This window comes from Dermacentor andersoni, chromosome 4 (genome assembly GCF_023375885.2).
Source record: "Dermacentor andersoni chromosome 4, qqDerAnde1_hic_scaffold, whole genome shotgun sequence".
In the NCBI taxonomy this organism is placed as follows: domain Eukaryota; kingdom Metazoa; phylum Arthropoda; class Arachnida; order Ixodida; family Ixodidae; genus Dermacentor; species Dermacentor andersoni.
The window spans coordinates 15,808,667-15,827,115 of record NC_092817.1 but is presented as its reverse complement, the minus strand read 5'-3'; the positions used below and the strand labels follow the sequence as shown (position 1 = coordinate 15,827,115).

General features: G+C 43.9%; 1 protein-coding gene across 1 annotated transcript in view; it reads right to left on the bottom strand.

Moving 5' to 3' along the window:
- LOC126535779 (corticotropin-releasing factor receptor 2-like) overlaps positions 1-18,449 on the bottom strand; it is a 293,126-nt gene that overhangs the window by 82,987 nt on the left and 191,690 nt on the right. Inside the window, exon 2 of the mRNA XM_050182572.3 lies at positions 14,109-14,261. Coding sequence (XP_050038529.2) covers positions 14,109-14,261 — 153 coding nt within the window. The remainder of the gene's footprint in view (positions 1-14,108; positions 14,262-18,449) is intronic.

Here is an 18,449-nt window from a genome sequence, read left to right as displayed (position 1 = left end):
GCCACCATGCAATTACGGCATCCTGAAAGGCGCAAGAAATTACGCAACCTTAAGAAATGCGCTTCATTGTGATGCCGTCTTCACGCCATCCCCTACTTCCTCGCTACTCAGTTTTAGGCGAACCGTAACTAAACTTATAGCTCCAGCTGCCAATAAAGTTCGCTGGAGCTCTAGGCTGCATTTTGGGGGCACTCGTCTTATATTAGTGCTTGTATGCTTTGCATGTTTGTGATCGTGGGATCTGAATCATATGCAATTTACACAATTAATAGAAATGCACAGTGCTTCTGGCTTGACCAGCGCAAATGAGCGCCCCCTTTTGGCTTTGTTTTCCACTAATGACGCGAGCGAGCTCTATGTCACGTAGAACACGAGAACTGAGAGAACGCCTTGCATATATATACAGTATATTGACCCGAGTCCTGTGTGCATGGTAACAAAAAGGCTGACCGATGGTGAGTTCTGAAAATTGCAAGTCCATCCCGGTTCTATATATAGATGTCTTGTGGAACCATAGTCGGATAATCTTTGCCTCCGAAAAATGATTTTAGAATCCATCCGGTTTAACGGACCCGCCATGGTAGCTTATTGCTATATAGCACTATACGCTGCTGAGCTCCAGATCAGGGGTTTGATCTCGGCCTTGGCGGCCGCATTTCTATGTGGGAGCGGACTGCAAAAAACGCTCCTCTGATTAGGCTTACCCTAGTGTTAACAGCGCAAAACGTAGACGGCACACGAGGCGCCAGGATGGAAAACCAACAAGCCCAAGCTGCTATTGTAATGATTAGGCTTAATTAGCTGCATGTCAAAGATCCCCAGGTGGTAACATTTAATTTGTAATACCCCACTACGACGTGCCTCATAATCACATCGTGATTTTGTCGCGTAAAATAGCGCAGTTTAATCTGGTTTAACGCAGTCCCCATGCGTCGCTGGCTTGCAAAGCAATGCAGGCGTTGTTAGTTTATAAAATCGACTGGCCTCAGTAACGAATTGTAGGCGTGAAGGGCAGGCCCAAGTGTTCACGTGGCTAACGCTTGCCTGCCTCTCCTTTGTTATTGTCATCCCTCAACTCCGTAAATCACTGTGTGTGGTAGCAAACCGGACACAGACCTGGGCTGCTATCTTCTACACGTTCGAAAAGCCGACGTTCGATTTCGACTCACGTGATTGGACTAGATTGGCCTAGGCCACGATATCGGCGCAGCCTGGACAATCGCGCGAGGCGAAATCGAACGTCGGCTTTTCAAACGTGTACAAGATAGCGGCCCTGGTTAACCTTCCTGCCTTTCCTTTGTATTCTCTTTGTTTTGCGCAGCTGTGTTTTTTTCTTTTCTTTTTTCGTAAAGTATGCACTCTTTTGCACTTCGAACAAGCAGTTATTTATCGTTGATTTTAATAAAATTTCGGCATTTTTAGCGTACGCGCTCGAACATTAGCACTGCGACCTGTGTCTGCGCGAGGAATGGCTGCCGTAGAACAAGAAATGTGAATCCTGCGTCTTACGATTCAACTAAGGCCTGGCTAAGGCCCAGCGACTAGTTTGGTGTTTTAGAAGTGCTTAACGAACAAGGCGCAAATAGTTGGTTTAGTAGTCCAGCGTATTACGCTGTAGCTGTAGCGATAAAGACATGTTATTTTATTATAGGATGGTTACCGTGAATAAGGGTCTGTCGTATGTGCTTTAGCTATAGCGATAAGGGCTTGTTGTTCTCATATTAGAAAAGTTACCGCCGGAATAATGCTTGGTCGTATGTGCTGCAGCTATTGCGTAAAGACATGTTCTCCTATTAGGAGAGTTACCGCGCGATAACGGTCAGTCGTATATAATGGAACTGCAGGGATAAGCACATGTTTTGTTATCAGGAAAGTTACCGCGAGATAATGTTCGGTTGTATAGAATAGAAACTATGGTGATAGCACTTGTACTATCATTAGGAAAGTTAGTCCTCGTTAATGATGGGTCGTATGCGCTAGAATAAGCAATGTGGACACGTTCTGTTATCAGGAAAGTTAGCGGGAGAGGTAGGGTTTGTTCTGCTAGTGGTTGACACTGGTTAATAGTTATTGTTTGTTCTAGTTTCACCGACAGGTACCTGACAGCATTATAAAATGAAAGGGATAAAGAAAATGCATTGCAGTGCTAGTAAGCTTAACTGCTGAATAAATATATCTGATCGAGACAGCTTGACTCGCTTTCACGGCTGACGACTCATATGAACCGTCTCATAACGTAACTGTGTTCTGCAATGTGGCGAGGACAATGGTCAATTTGCATAGCGGGAAGCGTGATAACGGGACGATATTCAAAGCGCCGTCTAATAACCAACCACACTTAATTGTGTATGCTTGTATATGTTGTGTACGGGTTTACTTTAACACATCAATGCATCAGTTCATTTGTTCATACCATTGGCACTACTGCTGAAAGATGGACGAGTTGGTTATTGTCATCTTGAAACATAGTTACAACATTAAGGCTAAGGAAGACGAAAAGCAAGTTAAGATCTGTTGACAGCTAACACGTTTTGTGTATGTTGTGATAACTTAATTGTGCTCCGTCTTTCTTCCACCTATAACTATTGAGACGCGTACGTAGTTTAGTATTTTTATTTCCAGTGACCATTTTGCACCGCCTAACCACTGTTGCAATGATATCTCTCCGTGCAATGCACACCTACATGAATTGGAAGTTTCCCGATTGTTGTCGCCAATCCGACAGCGAGAGAATCTTGTCCAATCATTCCGCCTTCAAACAATCAATCCCCTCCCCCCACGACGCGAACAGTGGTTTAAGCACATTCTGGAACTCACGCCTGCACAAGTGAATAGAAAGGAATGTACGGTGAGTTAGGTCCGACGCACTTGACCCATAGATAAGATGTCGAGGACTCCGTTGGCCGCTGTCGGTGTGCTGAGAGTGTTACTCGTTTTTTCTGAGCACGAGCACACCTTGTGCCCCGAATTAATATTCGTAACGCACAGTTGTGGCGCTGTCTGGTTTTTCGCCTACACTACAACGTGAAATTACGTTTCATAATAGCTACCATTGTGATCCGGAATGGCATCCTATATACTAGCCAGACAGACATTTCCGGCCACCACTAAAGAACGTTTCTCTCTAACCACACTTAACCTACGAGTAACGTAAACATTTCGACAAGGAAACGTGTATTCATTCAAGACGTGCATTTGTCATCCTGACGAAGACAAGCAGTATTCTTGCTTGTCCCCCAGCATACAATAACTATCTGCAGGAATGCACCTCAGGCCCAACCTCCCTGCTTTTCTTTTCTATAAACTTTTTATCTCTCACTGTAGATTAAGACATAGCATCGGCTAGCCAATTTTTACGTTCATTATGCGCCCAGGACTGTGTCGTCACGCGGGATTGAATCCCGGCCTTTGCTGCCGCATTTCGATTGGGAGTTAGCTGCAAGAACACCCGTGTGCCGTGCATTGGGTGGACGTTAAAGAACCTCAGGTGGTCAAAATTAATCCGGAATCCCCACTACATCGTGCCACGTAGTCAGTGGTGTTTTCTTAATTATTTTATTTGAACATACTGCAGGTTTTGACGGCCCTTGCAGGAGCGGTTACAAAGGTAAAACAACAGCAATTATGAACAGAAATGGATGGTTCTAACCTTGGTAACAAAAGAGTCCACAGTATTGCAACACACAGCACTGTTAGGTAAGTCGTTCCAGTAAGAGATAGCGGAGGGATACAGTGAATATTTATGTATATTAGCGCGGCTTGGACGTTGGCGAACTACTTTACTGTGGTTAGTTCTTGATGAGTGCAAAAACAGGTCAAGTAAGTAACGTGACCGTGGAACTTTGAAATTGGCGCACAAAACCACGAAATTTTATTTTCAGTGTGTCATCTCGCAGCATTCGAAAGGTACGCTTCACCAGCGCGTTTCATCATCCGTGAGGACCAAGCGGTCTTGCGGAAGTTAGTGCAAATTTCTTTTTTTGTGAGCTGGCGGCAACAGAATAAATACATAATAGACATAAAGTGCGGCAATTATGTGGCTAAAATCTGCTTTTAATCTGTTTGGTAATCACTACTGGTTTAATTCTTTAAAGAAATTTAAAACTTGTGTTCAGTAGAAGTGCGAATGGTCTCGGGAGGACATAAAAATGTTTTCCGACGGGTGAGTAGAAGACCTATTGAAAAAGTAGCCCAGTCAGTGCTTGCACGCTACTCTTGGTGGTAGTGGTAATATTTCTTCGCGAGTGTGCTGTCCGTGCTTCTGAAACTGCTTTTGGCCGCCAGATGGAAGCAGGCATAAGCCTCGCACTAAACGGGCTTTGTATGCGATCATAAAGGTCTTGCAACGTACGATATTGATTTCAGGCTTTCCTTTCTTTCTGACGTCTTTGTTTGAAGTTGGCTAAGTTTTTGACAATGGGTGCAAATCGCGATGACAAGTTGGCAGAATATATTTGAATATTGAATAGAAAATAAGTCTCGAAGCTAACACCCTGTACAGAGATAACGCATACAGCTCGCTGAAAGCAAACCAGGTCCTAAGTTCAATCTGAAATTCTGTTTTACGCACGCCCCCGCAATAAACAAAGACCTTTGAGCTTAGTGCTTTTTCTTCGTTGACACAATACGTTATAGGTCGCCGTCAGTCAAAATGATTGATGGCATGTTAGGCTGTTGCTTTTGTCCGTGTTTACGGCCCATCATTTTCGTAATAGGCAAAATGCTCACATTCCTTATTTTGTTAAGATAGCGTGGTTGTCAGCATTCTAATGTAGGTAGGATTTAAAATCCTTTTTGCGCAGAAATCGTTCTGTATGACAAAGCTTGCTTCCTTGATCGACTTGAACATGAAATACATTCACTTCATTCAGCAATAGAGCTCGTTGTTCATTGTGATGTTATATCAGAGACTGCTTGCTGCACTACTATGAGAAGACTTGTTTATTTACGTAAACATACCTACCCCCCCCCCCCCCCCCCCCCCCCAAGCCCTTCCCACGCTTGAAATAATACACGATATGCCAGAAAATACAATTGCATAAAAATATAAATATCATTTTATTCTTCAGGAACAAACGGTTAGGGGAAAAGCACAACAAGCACGTCACAATAGCGGCACACGAAATTCATTGCACCTTGGATGCTGAGGGCTTCACTAGCTCTACAGCCATTGTAGCTTTCGCCTTTCTGAGGAAGTCTGTCGAGCAAAGCACTGCTAACATTCTGGTAACGAAACGTCATCACGATCGGGTAAAATTCGGCATCATTTCCGACGTAGTGGTTCCGGTGTGTCGCGACCGAAAACGGAGCGCGCCTTAGATGGCTAATCACATCATTGATCGCTTTGTCGATAATTTCTTTCCCGATTGTAGCAGTCTTTTTGCGGGCGCCAGCGTAGCTCCTGGCTATATTTGAGCTCGGGAACATTTTCTGAAAATTTTCTCCAGCGTCATCAGCAGCCGTGAACGGCACGTTGTGTCCAACCATGAACGCAGCAAAAAGCAATTCAGCTCGAGTAGTATCGAGCTCGACTGATCGGCTGCGGAACACTCCAAGCTTCTCGTCCACTAGTCTCACCGAGTCCCTGTGTTGTTTTTTTTTCGTCCCCAGATGCAGTCGAATTTCTTGGCGAGCAGAATGAAAAATGTTGACATCGCTGCAGCACGAACTCTAGAATGCGCACGTTTCGCCTTTGTGTGCCTTCTTGATGAGCGGAAAGTGGGCCCAATAGCTAGAAATTGAGTCACCCGTGTCCCGTGCATAGCGGGCACGTTAAAAATCAGCTGGCTGGTAAAAACTATTCCGGAGTCCCCCACCACGGCGTGCCTCATAATAAAATCGTGGCTTTGGCACGTAAAATTCCGGAGTTCATTCTCATTACAAAGATGCAAAATTCAAGTTCGTACGCCTAGTATAAATATTAACAGAATATAGAGGAACATGCCAACAGTAATCATAGAAGGGTACACAGCAGAAATATACATTTCCGTCGTTCAGTGTATAACAACTTTCCAACCTATTGAAAGAAAGAGTAATGGAGTTGTTCCCTTACCAGTAAAGCTTTATACTTGTTTTTGAGTCTGCATGGTGTGCAAGCATAATTAACCTGCCCTTAAGTTTTGTTTATAACTAAATACTTTGGTATAAAAATATTTGTTTTCAGTCATTTGTCCGTGGTTTAGGTATCTGTAGAAATAAATGTCGGAAACAATAGCTCGGAATCGGCGACTGATCCCTACAAGCGTGGAGCTTCTTTTTATGTACAGTGTGTTTCAGCGAACATTTTCAAAAATTTTTTTAAAGTGCCTCTGGCACATAGACAATTCTAGCCCAACAGGTGGTCTACTCGAAGAGGCGGACATGCACAAATACATTGAAATGTATAATCGACTGATAACAAAAATTCGATAGTGAAGTGTTTCACTGTTCTCTGTTATGACACATATTGCAATTTACAAACTATAAATGTCACAGAGAAAACCGTTCACCTTGAACAATATGTTGGGACCATGGCCTCGCATATTGCAGCTACAAAAGGCCACAAAAGCGCTTCTGCGTTATTTGAATGCTACCGGATTGAGTCCCCGTCTGGGATCTGGACTGATTGACCGATCGATATCCCCAGTGGACTTTCTCTTCTTCTTTTAAACTTTCCCGCCCCTTTTTCCTTTCCCCAGTGTAGGGTAGCCAACTGGGCTCAGTCCTGGTTAGCCTACTTGCCTTTCATTTATCATTTGCTCTCTCTCTCTCTCACAAAGTATAGCGGTTGAGACTACAAGGGATATTTGAAAAGAAGCGTGTGGATGTGGTGCAGCTAAATAAAAAAGAATACCTTGTATGGTGTCGAAGCTAACGTTAGCCAAGCTGTTCAACGAAAAAACAAAACGATTAAAAAAGAACATGATGCAAGACACAACTTCAAGATTTATGGTGTTCAGTTTTCAGACTTCTGATGACCGAACAGTGTGGGTCGTATAATTGTACCTTGCACCTTGTTTTTTTTAAATCTTTGTTCTCGGTGAAGAACTTGTCTAACATTAGCTGGGCACATGGTACACTCCAATACATTTAGATAATATATCTGATTCGAACGCAACATGTCGAATGCCGCGAAAAGGGGTGCATTTGCTATATCTATAAAGCGAAATTTAGTTTATGAACAGGCGTAAAATTTGTTATAACACCACAATTCGAGCGTAATTATGCCTACTCGTTGTTTCTAATGTTTACCAATGGTAAAGTTCCATTGTTCTATATTTTAAATGATCTTATCTGTAATGTAAACAAATGGCTGCTCAGACAATTTTTCTTTCTGGAAGCCATGTGGGCTGCTTGTAATAACTCTGTGCGTTGCAAGAAATATAACCATTTTTTCTAATATTCCATCTTGAAATATGTCTGATAAAATAGGCAGCACGGAAATCGGCCGCTTGTTTGAAAAGGCATTTGGCGCGCACGCGGAAGCAAGGAGCAGCTCTCGCCACTGGTGTCCTTTCACTTCATGCAATAAATGTTTTATCCTCTTCATTTCTTGGCGCGCCCCCTTTACACAGATAAGCATTATTTTTTTTAATTCGAATATATTGCACGCCCTTCACGGCCCGTGCAGGAGAGGTACAGAAATGTAATGATAAAGAAGTTCATGGTGAAAAGTCATTACACTGAATGCGGTTAATAAAAGAGTCAATATTATTCCTACACACAATATCTTTCCGAGCGATTGTTAGCTCATCTGGGAAAATTCCAGTGTGCAAGGTAAAATTAATGATGTAACAATCTATCAGAGATGAGTAGAGCAACATATCACACAGGAACAGGGCTAATGTCAACGGCCCCAGCTGCTGCTTGGTTTTTTAATCTCACGATAGGCGTCATCACCTCTTGTGGATTTGTTGGTCGTAGAAAAATCGAACACGACAATTTATCTACATTTGCAAATTGAACGCTCCTTTCTTCCTGCAACATTCCTGTGCACTTGGCTGCGTCCATAAAATGAGTGTTCATAGCACTTGCTGTACATGCGCCATGCAATGATTTCTCATACAATATTATTGCTTTTGGCACTCCACGAGGCTGTTTTGTACTTGTTATCTTGTTGCTAACATCACATATCTTTCAAGGTTCATTTTGGATGTACGTGAACAGGTGCTCGTAATCTGTGCTTTTTTGCTGTTCTCAGTTTTTCGTCGTTATTTCTATATTTCTTGAATACTGCGAGAAGGTCTGGGACACGTGTTCTTACGATGAGTATACTCATTCCTGATAATAGGCGAAGATATTCGTCCGTCATACGTGCGAAGAGCTCCTTCGATTCGGTCACTTGATTAGCTGCATCCAGCCTGCTTCCATAACACTGCACACGCCTCTACCGGGTCGGAGTATACGGTAGTGCGTGCCTGTGTAACGCGCCATTACCATCTCCAGAGTTGCGGTGGTAGTCGCTGCGAGTCTGTAACTGCGTCTCTTGCCACCGTGTCATCCTAGAAAGCAGATCACATCCTCCATTTACGCGTTCATCAGCAAGAGCAACAGCTGTTTGGTTCGTTCCTGGCGTTGTTTATTGTGATTGCCGGAGCCCAACGCTAAGCAGCGCGGACCTATAGACGTCAGCGCATTCGCGCGCACCCACATGCATTGCCGCAAAGAACCAGTCAGTTCCATCTTACGTTACCGACACTCGCTATACGTTACGAACGCTCCAGCTGTCGTGACTCGCTTTGACGATAAGAGCCTAATGATGTCTGGCTGGGAGGATCCGGCAGGGTGTACCGACAAATTTCTGCCTGCGACACGTTCGTTTGTGTTTGGGTGGGGTGCTTCCACTGTGGTGTTCGTGAGCTGCCATTTCTTTTCATCCTTGCATGGCAACATGCAAACACGCCCTCCTTGGGTGCGGGATTTCTTTTGAGCGCCCCTTATTTGGGACAAGAATTTCCGTATACTTTTGCACTTACTTCGAGGCACAAGGTTCAAGAGGCACTAACGGCATTTATCAGTGAATAAATGGTGATCTCGTGAGCAGCTGTATTTGTTCATCGTTATAGTTCTCTGTATCTGTGGAGAACTATCTCAATCGCTTGGAGTTACACTCCAAACGGTGTAGGAGCTACGGATGGGTCAAGGATGATTCAAAGAGGATTCAAGGAGTTACCAGATGGACGAACGTGTTTGTGTAGAGCAAGCAATTGTGTACGTTACGTAGTGGGCCTCCGTGTGACGACAGAAGCACGACTTCAATGGCGGCAGTATGATGGAATGATAGCTTTGTTTTGATTCCGGTGAAGAACAACGTGTTCCGTTATACGACATGAGCCAATCCCGAAAGTGATTGAATGTCGCGCCATGTCTTCGTTGCGTTATCTGCTGTGAGGAAATGACTAGGTAGCATAACATATTTATCGTGTTCCCGTGATATAGCAAGAATGAGCGTGAAGCTTTGTCGAGTTCTCAAGAATGGCATCTCCACGCGAGTAGGCACAGACTGGGCCTTCGTGTACGCTATCCAGTACTCTCGTGAACAGCCATATTGCTGAGTACGACGCGAGAATAAAATTAAAAAAAAGATAGAGATACGACAGTCCATGCCAGCTCACATTTTAACGATGAAGACTCATGATATTCAAATTCAGCATTACGCACTGATACTGATGAAGATTAATCAAGGAAAGCGTGGAGGGGTTAATTTTTTTTTATAGATGTAACTGGGCACGGTGGCACCGAAAGAATGCGGTTAAACCCTCTGCTTTGTGCAGTTCTGCCTCCTGCGCACTGCATACTGCCTGGAGCACAACGTGGTCACGGCGGCTACGTACGAGCACGGCGATCTCATCTACCATCGACCTGCTGATCAGCTTCTGTTGCCACCCATCAGACCACCTCATCATACAACGACAGCAAGCACAGAGGGCGCCACGCAGCTTCTGCATGTGGCGACACCGTGCGGAACCAGTATAAAGGGCCACCCATTGGAATACGCGACCACTGGGCACGGTGGCACCGAAAGAATGCGGTTAAACCCTCTGCTGTTCTTTGTGCAGGTGAGAAAGAATTACGGCAAGTGTTACCGTTCAAGCGATCCGTTTCTACTAGTGCTGCCGTACCCATGGCTGTGTTGCTTGCTTGATGTTTTTTGCCTCCGGAAGTTACTGCTTTTAGGAGGGGACATTGAAACTAACCCCGGGCCCGAAGTTTCTCAAATCTTGAAACAACTTAAGGAAATCGCAGCTGATATTAAGGATATCAAAGAAAACCGCCAGGTAGAAATTGAAAGAAAGGTAGACGCTTTATCGAAACTTGAAGACAAGGTCACTTTATGCCAAAATCGGCTTTCACATATTAACGAAGTTGTTCTGACCCTTGGAAAGAAAATAGACAAATTGGAGAACCACAGTAAAGGACCTAATTTGATTATTTTTGGCCTAACAGAACCAGAGTGTGAAAACGGCGAATCATTGGAAACAGCCGTAAATAAAGGTATCTTCCAAGAACTTCTCAAACTGAACCCGATAGCTATTGAACGAATACATAGATTAGGTCGTCCGTCCACAAATGAAAAATGACCTGTCATCCTGAGATTGTTCGATATAAGAGACAAAGCGTTAATTTTTAAACAATGCCACAAGCTGAAGAACACTACTATATCAATAAGTGAAGACTATTCGCGAAAAGTTCGAGATGTTAGAAGGAAGCTGTGGGCAAGTGCGAAAGAAAACCGCGAGAAGGGTGATAAAGGTTCCTTAGCTTTTGACAAATTATACATTGATAGGACAGCTTATATTTGGAGCGAGGAAACAAATGAAAGAATTCCTGTTATAAAAAAACGACGCAGAAAAACCATACCGCCCCACGACCCATCATCACGCGCAAGTGCAGAAATAGGCACGAGAGTCGCCGATGATCCAGACAATGTATCAGAACTTTCGTGTTTCGATATCTTCGAGCCTGCCATCCACAGAAATTCAGTTTCAGCGAAGGATAAACGTCTGCGTATCGTGAATTTTAATGCTCGTAGCGTGGTGAACAAGATAGATTCCCTAGAAATTCACTTACTACAACACGATCCGCACATCGCAGTCATAACGGAAACCTGGTTGCTCAGCGATATAACAAATGAACTCGTTTTTCCACCATATTACAAAGTATTTCGTAAGGATAGACTGCGAAACTGCGAAACACATGATCTTATTCAAGTGGTTAATGAACCCACGCGTGTGCAAGGGTCATCATGTTCTATATTAGATGTTATTTTTTTAAACCGAACCTTTTCCGAGCATACCGTGTCAATTGAAGATGGCTTATCTGACCATTACCTTATTGCACTTTCCTTGCCCATCGTCAAAACTACTGTTCCTAAAACTTCCAATACCAAATCTTTTAAAGATTACACCAGAGCGGATGACGCCAGCATAGTCGACTACATGGAAGCTTGTCTTACGCGCTTTGCAAATGGTGGTAGTGATGTGTCTGCACTTTTGACCACGTTTACTACAATGTGCAGGCATTGCATAGATACATTCATACCCACTAAAACTAAGAAAGTCAATAAAAGTACGCCTTGGATGACGTGTGGAATAATACAACTAAAGCGCAAAATCAAACGAATAAATAAGAAGCATCCACACACAGTCGTTATCGCGGAACTCCAAAAACAGCTGTCGTGCGCGATTCAAAAAAATCTTTTATTTTTCCACAACATTGCCCAACTTCATAAAAAATGCACCGGATAAGTTTTGGGTATACCTTGGCAATAGCAAGAAGACTATTACGGAAATTGCAGTTAATGGAACTATTCTTAACGACTTTAATGCCATCGCACAACATTTTAACACTTATTTTCATAGCGTATTCTCCCGTGCACGATCAGGCCCACCTTTGAGTTCTGCAGTGTTTGAAGAGCATGAGGCGAACTTTATACCTTACCATGGTATAGTGTCTATGTTACTCAATTTAAACACCAAAACAACCCCTGGCCCTGACAACCTCCCGAATGTGTTTCTTAGGCGATGCACCGAAACTGTTGCCAAATTCTTAGTTGTATTATTCATAGCATCTTTGTTAAGCGCGAAAGTGCCTGAAGATTGGAAGATGGCTCGAGTTGTTCCGGTCTTTAAAAAAGGCGATCGATTATTGCTCGAGAATTACCGCCCCATATCAGTGACGCCATCTTGCTGCAAACTTTTCGAGCACATAATCGCCACTCGCATTAATGAATTTTTATATGAACACTCCGTACTAACAAGTGCTCAACATGGCTTCAGAAAAGGTTTTTCCACTACCACACAATTAGTAGCAATAATGGATTCAATTGCCAAAGCTTTGGATGCCAACGGTCAAATTGATGCAGTGTTTTTGGACTTCAGTAAGGCATTCGATAGGGTAATTCACAGAAAGCTAATTTTAAAATTAACGAACATTAATCTTCCGGACATCATAATTACCTCGATTACAGACTATCTGGATAATCGCCAACAGTATGTTTCAGTTGACGATCACAATTCGGGATATCTACCAGTCACTTCAGGTGTTCCCCAGGGCAGTGCCCTGGGTCCATTGCTCTTTCTTTTATATATTAATGACATTGTTACCGTCGTCAAACCAGGAACACAAGTAAGGCTGTTTGCAGATGACTGCGTTGTATTCCGTACCATTAAGTCCGTGGATGATCAGAAGGAACTTAACTCTAGCTTGAATAATATATTTTTTTGGTGCGAAGAATGGGGCATAGTTGCAAACATAGATATAAAACTGTCTCTCTTCGCATAACGCATAAAAAGAATCCCCTGGAATACACGTATCAAATGGGATCTGTTTCATTAAAGCAAGTTGAGAGTTACAAGTACCTTGGCGTAACGTTCACTAATAAATTTTTATGGAACCTTCACATTGACAACACATGTTCTTCAGCCTTTCGGAAGCTAACCTATCTGCGACACAAACTAAGAAATGCCCCTTCAAACGTTAAGCTACTCACTTACCTAACCTATATCCGGCCAAAACTTGAATATGCTTGCGTTGCATGGGATCCCTATACTAAAGTCAATGTTAACAAACTTGAGAGAATACAGAGAAAATCTGTTCGTTTTATTTATTCCAAGTTCAAAAGTTCGGATTCCCCGTCAGAGCTGATGTTGGCTAACGATATTCCTTCGCTTGAACAAAGAAGACAAAAACACAGGCTAGACTTTTTACATAATCTGATTAATCACAAATTGGCTTTGGACCCGCCACTATATGTAAGTCATCTCTCCACTAGGTATACACGACACCATCGTCCGGATACACTGACACCTATCTATGCTAGGACAGACAGCTATGAGTTCTCCTTCTTTCCCCGAACTATTCCTGAATGGAATTCGCTGCCCGCCCCTTGCAATATGTGACTGTGTTTTCTGTAAGTTTTTATTGTCTTTTTTTCTGTATAGAATGTGTTCTTCCTGTTGAATAAGTGGGGCAGTTGCTCTGCTTTCAAACTCCCTTGCCTTTGATGTGCAGTTCCCTGGCCTTTTTTTTTTACATCGTTCTGTTTGCACCATTAATTGATTTAGGTATTGTGTTTTGATCTTTTTCACTAAATGTTTCTGTGAACAATATATCATTGTAAAGTCTATATATTTATGAATGTATACGAGCGTATCTTGTATATGTCTAGTACTCAATGTCTGTCCGTCCTGCAAGGACCACAATGTGGTCTGCAGTATGTACTAAATAAAATAAATAAAATAAAATTTAAAGCCAACCGACAATGAAGCCAAGTGAAGAATTGGGGACAATAACAAACCATTAAAGAAAACGAGAATTGCAGAAAAGGCAACGCCTGTCGGTTCCGTTTCCACAATCTACGCATAACGAGCGCGATGTTCTGACAAATAAGCTGCAGTGGTGGCTGTCGTGGCCCGCAAAAACCCATAATTTAATGTTTACTCTTTTTCTTTTTACTTTGTGCCGCATTTGTGCATGCACACTAAACTTAGGCCTGGTAGCCAGCGGCACTCACAGCCATAGCGGCGTATGCGGAGTGCCCTTTAATTTGTATCGCGAGTCATAGGCGGCGTCAAAGAGATCTTGAGCATAGAGGCGTGTTTTGTGAATAGAGCCACGGCCCCACCTACCTGTTTCGAGCGAAACGTCTCCGATGTCTAAGGACACGTCGAGAGATGCGATGATGTCTGTGCATGGTTTGCGCACTGCCTTTCCAGCCGCCGTTGGTGGCCAGCAGGTGAACGAGTCCCAGGCTGCAGGGCACTGAACCGCACTCCACGATCCTGCAGGAAGGGAACGACGGGATTTATCGTGGTGTAGCTCAAAAAAAAAGGACAGGAAACACACGAAAAAAGCGAATATTTGAACACTTGGTTAAATTGTACTAAATATTTGCACGTGTGCTACTCAGACGGCCCCTTCAAATTTTGTTGCAACCGGCCATGTGCAAGTCTTGAGGCACCCTTTTAATAAGGCCGTGGTTTGTACGAAAGCTTAGTCTCTACTTCTAGCGAGCTTTGAGCTCGCTAGAAGTAGAGGGGAGAATATGCAAGACATGCAAGCGCAAGCTCAAGCATACAGAAGTGGTCATACATGTAGGCTCATCTCCCTCAAGAAACACAGCAGCGCTTTCGTGTCTCTGTACATAGCCGACGCAAAGTTTATTGATGTTGTTGTCAGTGGGAAAGGTCATGGGTTTCGGATGCTGAATGTCTTTAGTCCTTCCTAATCGTGCTAAAGATAACTAAAACCCGCTTTTCTCGTCCCTCTTCCACGTTCATGTAGTGGTGGACGTCCAACCAGCCTCGAATGTATTTGACGTTTTCTACCAAGACACGCTGCGAACGCACATTGTTGGTGTTTCTTCGCGAAGAGTGGTTATCTCAGCTTATCGGGCGTGGCTCTGGTACTCTCTTGTGCAGTCGCGATCAATAAAAATTGGAAATGAATTCGCACTGCTAGCGGCACACTGACAGCCTCTACGTTGCGATTCGAGCGCCACTAGGGTTATAAAAAAGACTAATAAAATCTAAGCGTGCTACATTTGAGAAATGTATGCTATAATGTGGCTTTTCAACATCATAATTGCTTCAAGGTTCTGCGAACTTCTCGCGCAGTTTTATTGGGATAGTAATTATACGGATACTCCAGGCGCTTTTTTTTTGCCGTCGTCGTCAGCATCGCCGTCGTCGGGAGGTTCCTGTAAAGTCCAAGGGCGATAAACGTTGCCGTGCGCAGTATGCTTATGCGCGAGTTGAAGCATGCGAGGGGATCTGCGATCGCGGCTCAATCTGGCGCGCGCGAGGGAGGAAGGCGGAGAGTCGCGCGAATGGCCGTGGGGGGATGGGAGGCAGGGAGGGAAGGGGGCAGCATTGGGTTCCGGCAGCAACTGCGTATTTCGCGACGAGGCGCAAGGAGAATTGACGATCGCGGCTCAATATCGTGCGCGAAAGGAGGAAAGTGGGGAGTTAGCGGGAGGTGGATGGGGGGGGGGGGGGGGGCGGCTTCTACTCAGCCAGCTACTACGTACTTTGAGCGGCGATGCGCGGTCACGCGTGCCGTATATTGAAAGCGATCTGCAGAGAGCTCATACTTTTGTGCGTGCGGTTCTCTCGCCGCTGTTTCTGTTGAAGTGATAGACAGCATGAAGGTCACCGCTCGCTGCTGCTGCCGTGCTTGCTCATGGCGGCGTTTTGACAGCGAGTGCCCTCGGTCAATGAGTTTGATGTGTTTATGTTTGCCGGTGCGCGTTGACACCATGCTTGTTAATTCAGTTAGTAGGCAAATGTCCCAAAGTTTATACGGCCGATAAAACTACTATCCTTAAATTATATAACTGTCAACAAATTCGCTATCGCAATAGATGCTTCGCCTTTCGGGCGGAACTGCGACTCTTCTATCAGCAAAAATAATTGCGCAGCAAAGTTAATAACCAACGTTTACTCCCCAGATCGGATGAGTATATATATATATATATATATATATATATATATATATATATATATATATATATATATATATATATGATGTGTCGGGCACGGGCACTCACTCAGTCGTTCTGAAGTTAACACGGTTCAATTTGTGCCGCTTCTAAGACAAGGTGTTAATTAATGCTGTGCAGGGGCACGCTAAGTAAGGACACGGACTGTTAGTAAGGTAAACATAAAGGCAAACATAGGAAGTGCACTATCAACTACATTTTATTCTATTTCGTGTGTTCTAGAATTACCCATTTGTAACTTTTGTAACTCAGACATTATTTCTTCTAGTTAGCATTCTTTAGTAGCGTGACCTGCAGTGGCCGGCCCTACTGCGTGCGACCTGTACTCTGTGTTCTACTTTATTATGTGACTTTTGACATCTTGCTCTTTCTTTCCTCTTTTATTCCCTGCTTCCTATCTTCCATTTTTATGTTTGTTTCTCCTTTCTGTAGTGTTTGTTTCTCCTTTCTGCAGGCGCTGTGCCCCTTCCGGGAGCAGCCGCCAGCCTGCTCCTCCCTTTTCTTTTGCTGTCAAATCTATATTTGTTTTAAAAACAAATAATAATAATAATTCCCATAATGATATGATCGCAAAGCCGCATGGGGCTCATTGTGCATCTCACAACTGAGTTCGAAAAGCTTGCTTTGTTTTTGCGACAAGATAACGTATTTGGTGTTTTATATTATTTTAATTTATTTTATTTAGTTATTGTATACTGTGAACCTTTCAAAGGTTCCGGCTTGAGTGAACACATAAGCTGTTCAAAAAATGCTCTAAGGAAATCAAAATTGAGTAAGGGAACAATGGTTCGACAGTGGTCCTTCATTGATGAACAAAATAATAAAATACATAAAAACACTGACAAACATGGAATATGAGCTTCCTCTTGATCTTTATTTACGATTTGTATGACGTTAAAATTACGTTCTGTTGATGGAGCGTCCTGCTTTTTTCTTTTTTGTTCGTTTGTTTTTGCGAAAGTACATATACTGAAATTTTTATGGAAGTCCAAATCCCTCGCAGTAAGAGCAAATAATAACAACAATGTTAAAAAACGAATCTCGGGCGACTCTTCGCTTTAATTTCACCGCTGGTTATTTTCCTTTCACAACGAGTTCTATCGCTGGCAAAGGGGATCAGCAATTAGTGCTCGTGGGCACTGTGAATCCAAAAAGGGGGGGGGGGGACATAGGTACTCCACCCTCCTTCACCACCACCTCTAAGACCGAGACTCACTGGCGCTTCTGCGCTGACAAAATTGAGCAGTAATAACTCTTTTCCTCCCATCCCCGCGTTCTCTACATGTGTTGATCAAGCCATGTCTGTGCACCGCTCCCTCCCCTATCACCTCACACTCTCCCTTCCTTTCACGTCCAGCCCTCGATGCTGCCTAGAATCCTCCGCTGCTCGTAAGCACCGCCCCGACCGAAACTACCGCCTTCTTTCCGCCTGGTTTCGTCTCCGCTGCTTCGTAATTCGTGTCATCTCGCTTTAGGCAAGAATAAATGATGACTCTTGACACAGACATATGAGCAGACTTTAGCTTATTGCGAAAGCTGTCGAAACCTACCCACTTTACGTAATACATCTGCGTAGCCTACTTCATCTTATGAAGCCTTCAAGTAGTCTCGCGGTGATCTTGCAAGACCTTGATCCCTAGGAATGATCCCTAGGTTCATACGGCTCACCAACACCCATTCTAAATAGGAGACACCGTCTAAACTTAACTGTAACAAACTTACGACACCGCTTGATTTCATTCGAGATAGAGCTCCAAACAAGGATTCACTAAACTCGAAGCTTCCCGGCAGCCTCAGGTGTGATCTGGTGCTTTTCTTTTTTTTTTTTTTTTGTACGGCTTGAATGCCGAGGAGTGCGAAGGCAGTGAACACAGCATTCTCCGTCCAACGCACACAAATAAAGAAAAAGGAAAGAGACAACTTACAAACCAGGTGCTACTATTACGGCATTTGGCGGCAAAGAAAACCCGCTTTACGCGAGGGCGCCACACCTCAACCTGGCGCGCGTAATTTCGCAGCTCCATTGGGAAGTAGCGCACGCAATTTAATGAAGCACTTCGCTGCTAGCCGTCGCTCTTCTGTAGGATCTCTGTCGCTTCGCGTAATATTTTTTTTACTTGCACCGCTGAGAAACCAAATGGCGCATAGTCGGAGAGAGTTTAAGGCAACTCAGTTTCCACTTGACTCGGCAGAACGTGCGCGCCGCTCCTTTTGTTGGAGCCGCTGGCTGCGCAGTGGTGCGCCTTGCGCGTTCCAGAAGCACGCAAGCTCAGACATTGCCTTCCTGAATGTGTGCGGTACTGTGGAAGCTGGACGAGGTGTAAAAGTTGAGGTGGGAATGAGAGGGCGCGCAGTTTACACAGTTTACGTAATGTACATTCGCAGCCTTCTCGAACCTGAAAAGCCTCGCACTGGTGTTACTGCACGAATCATGCCAGGTAGTTGCGTCGTATTATTTGAAGATTCATCC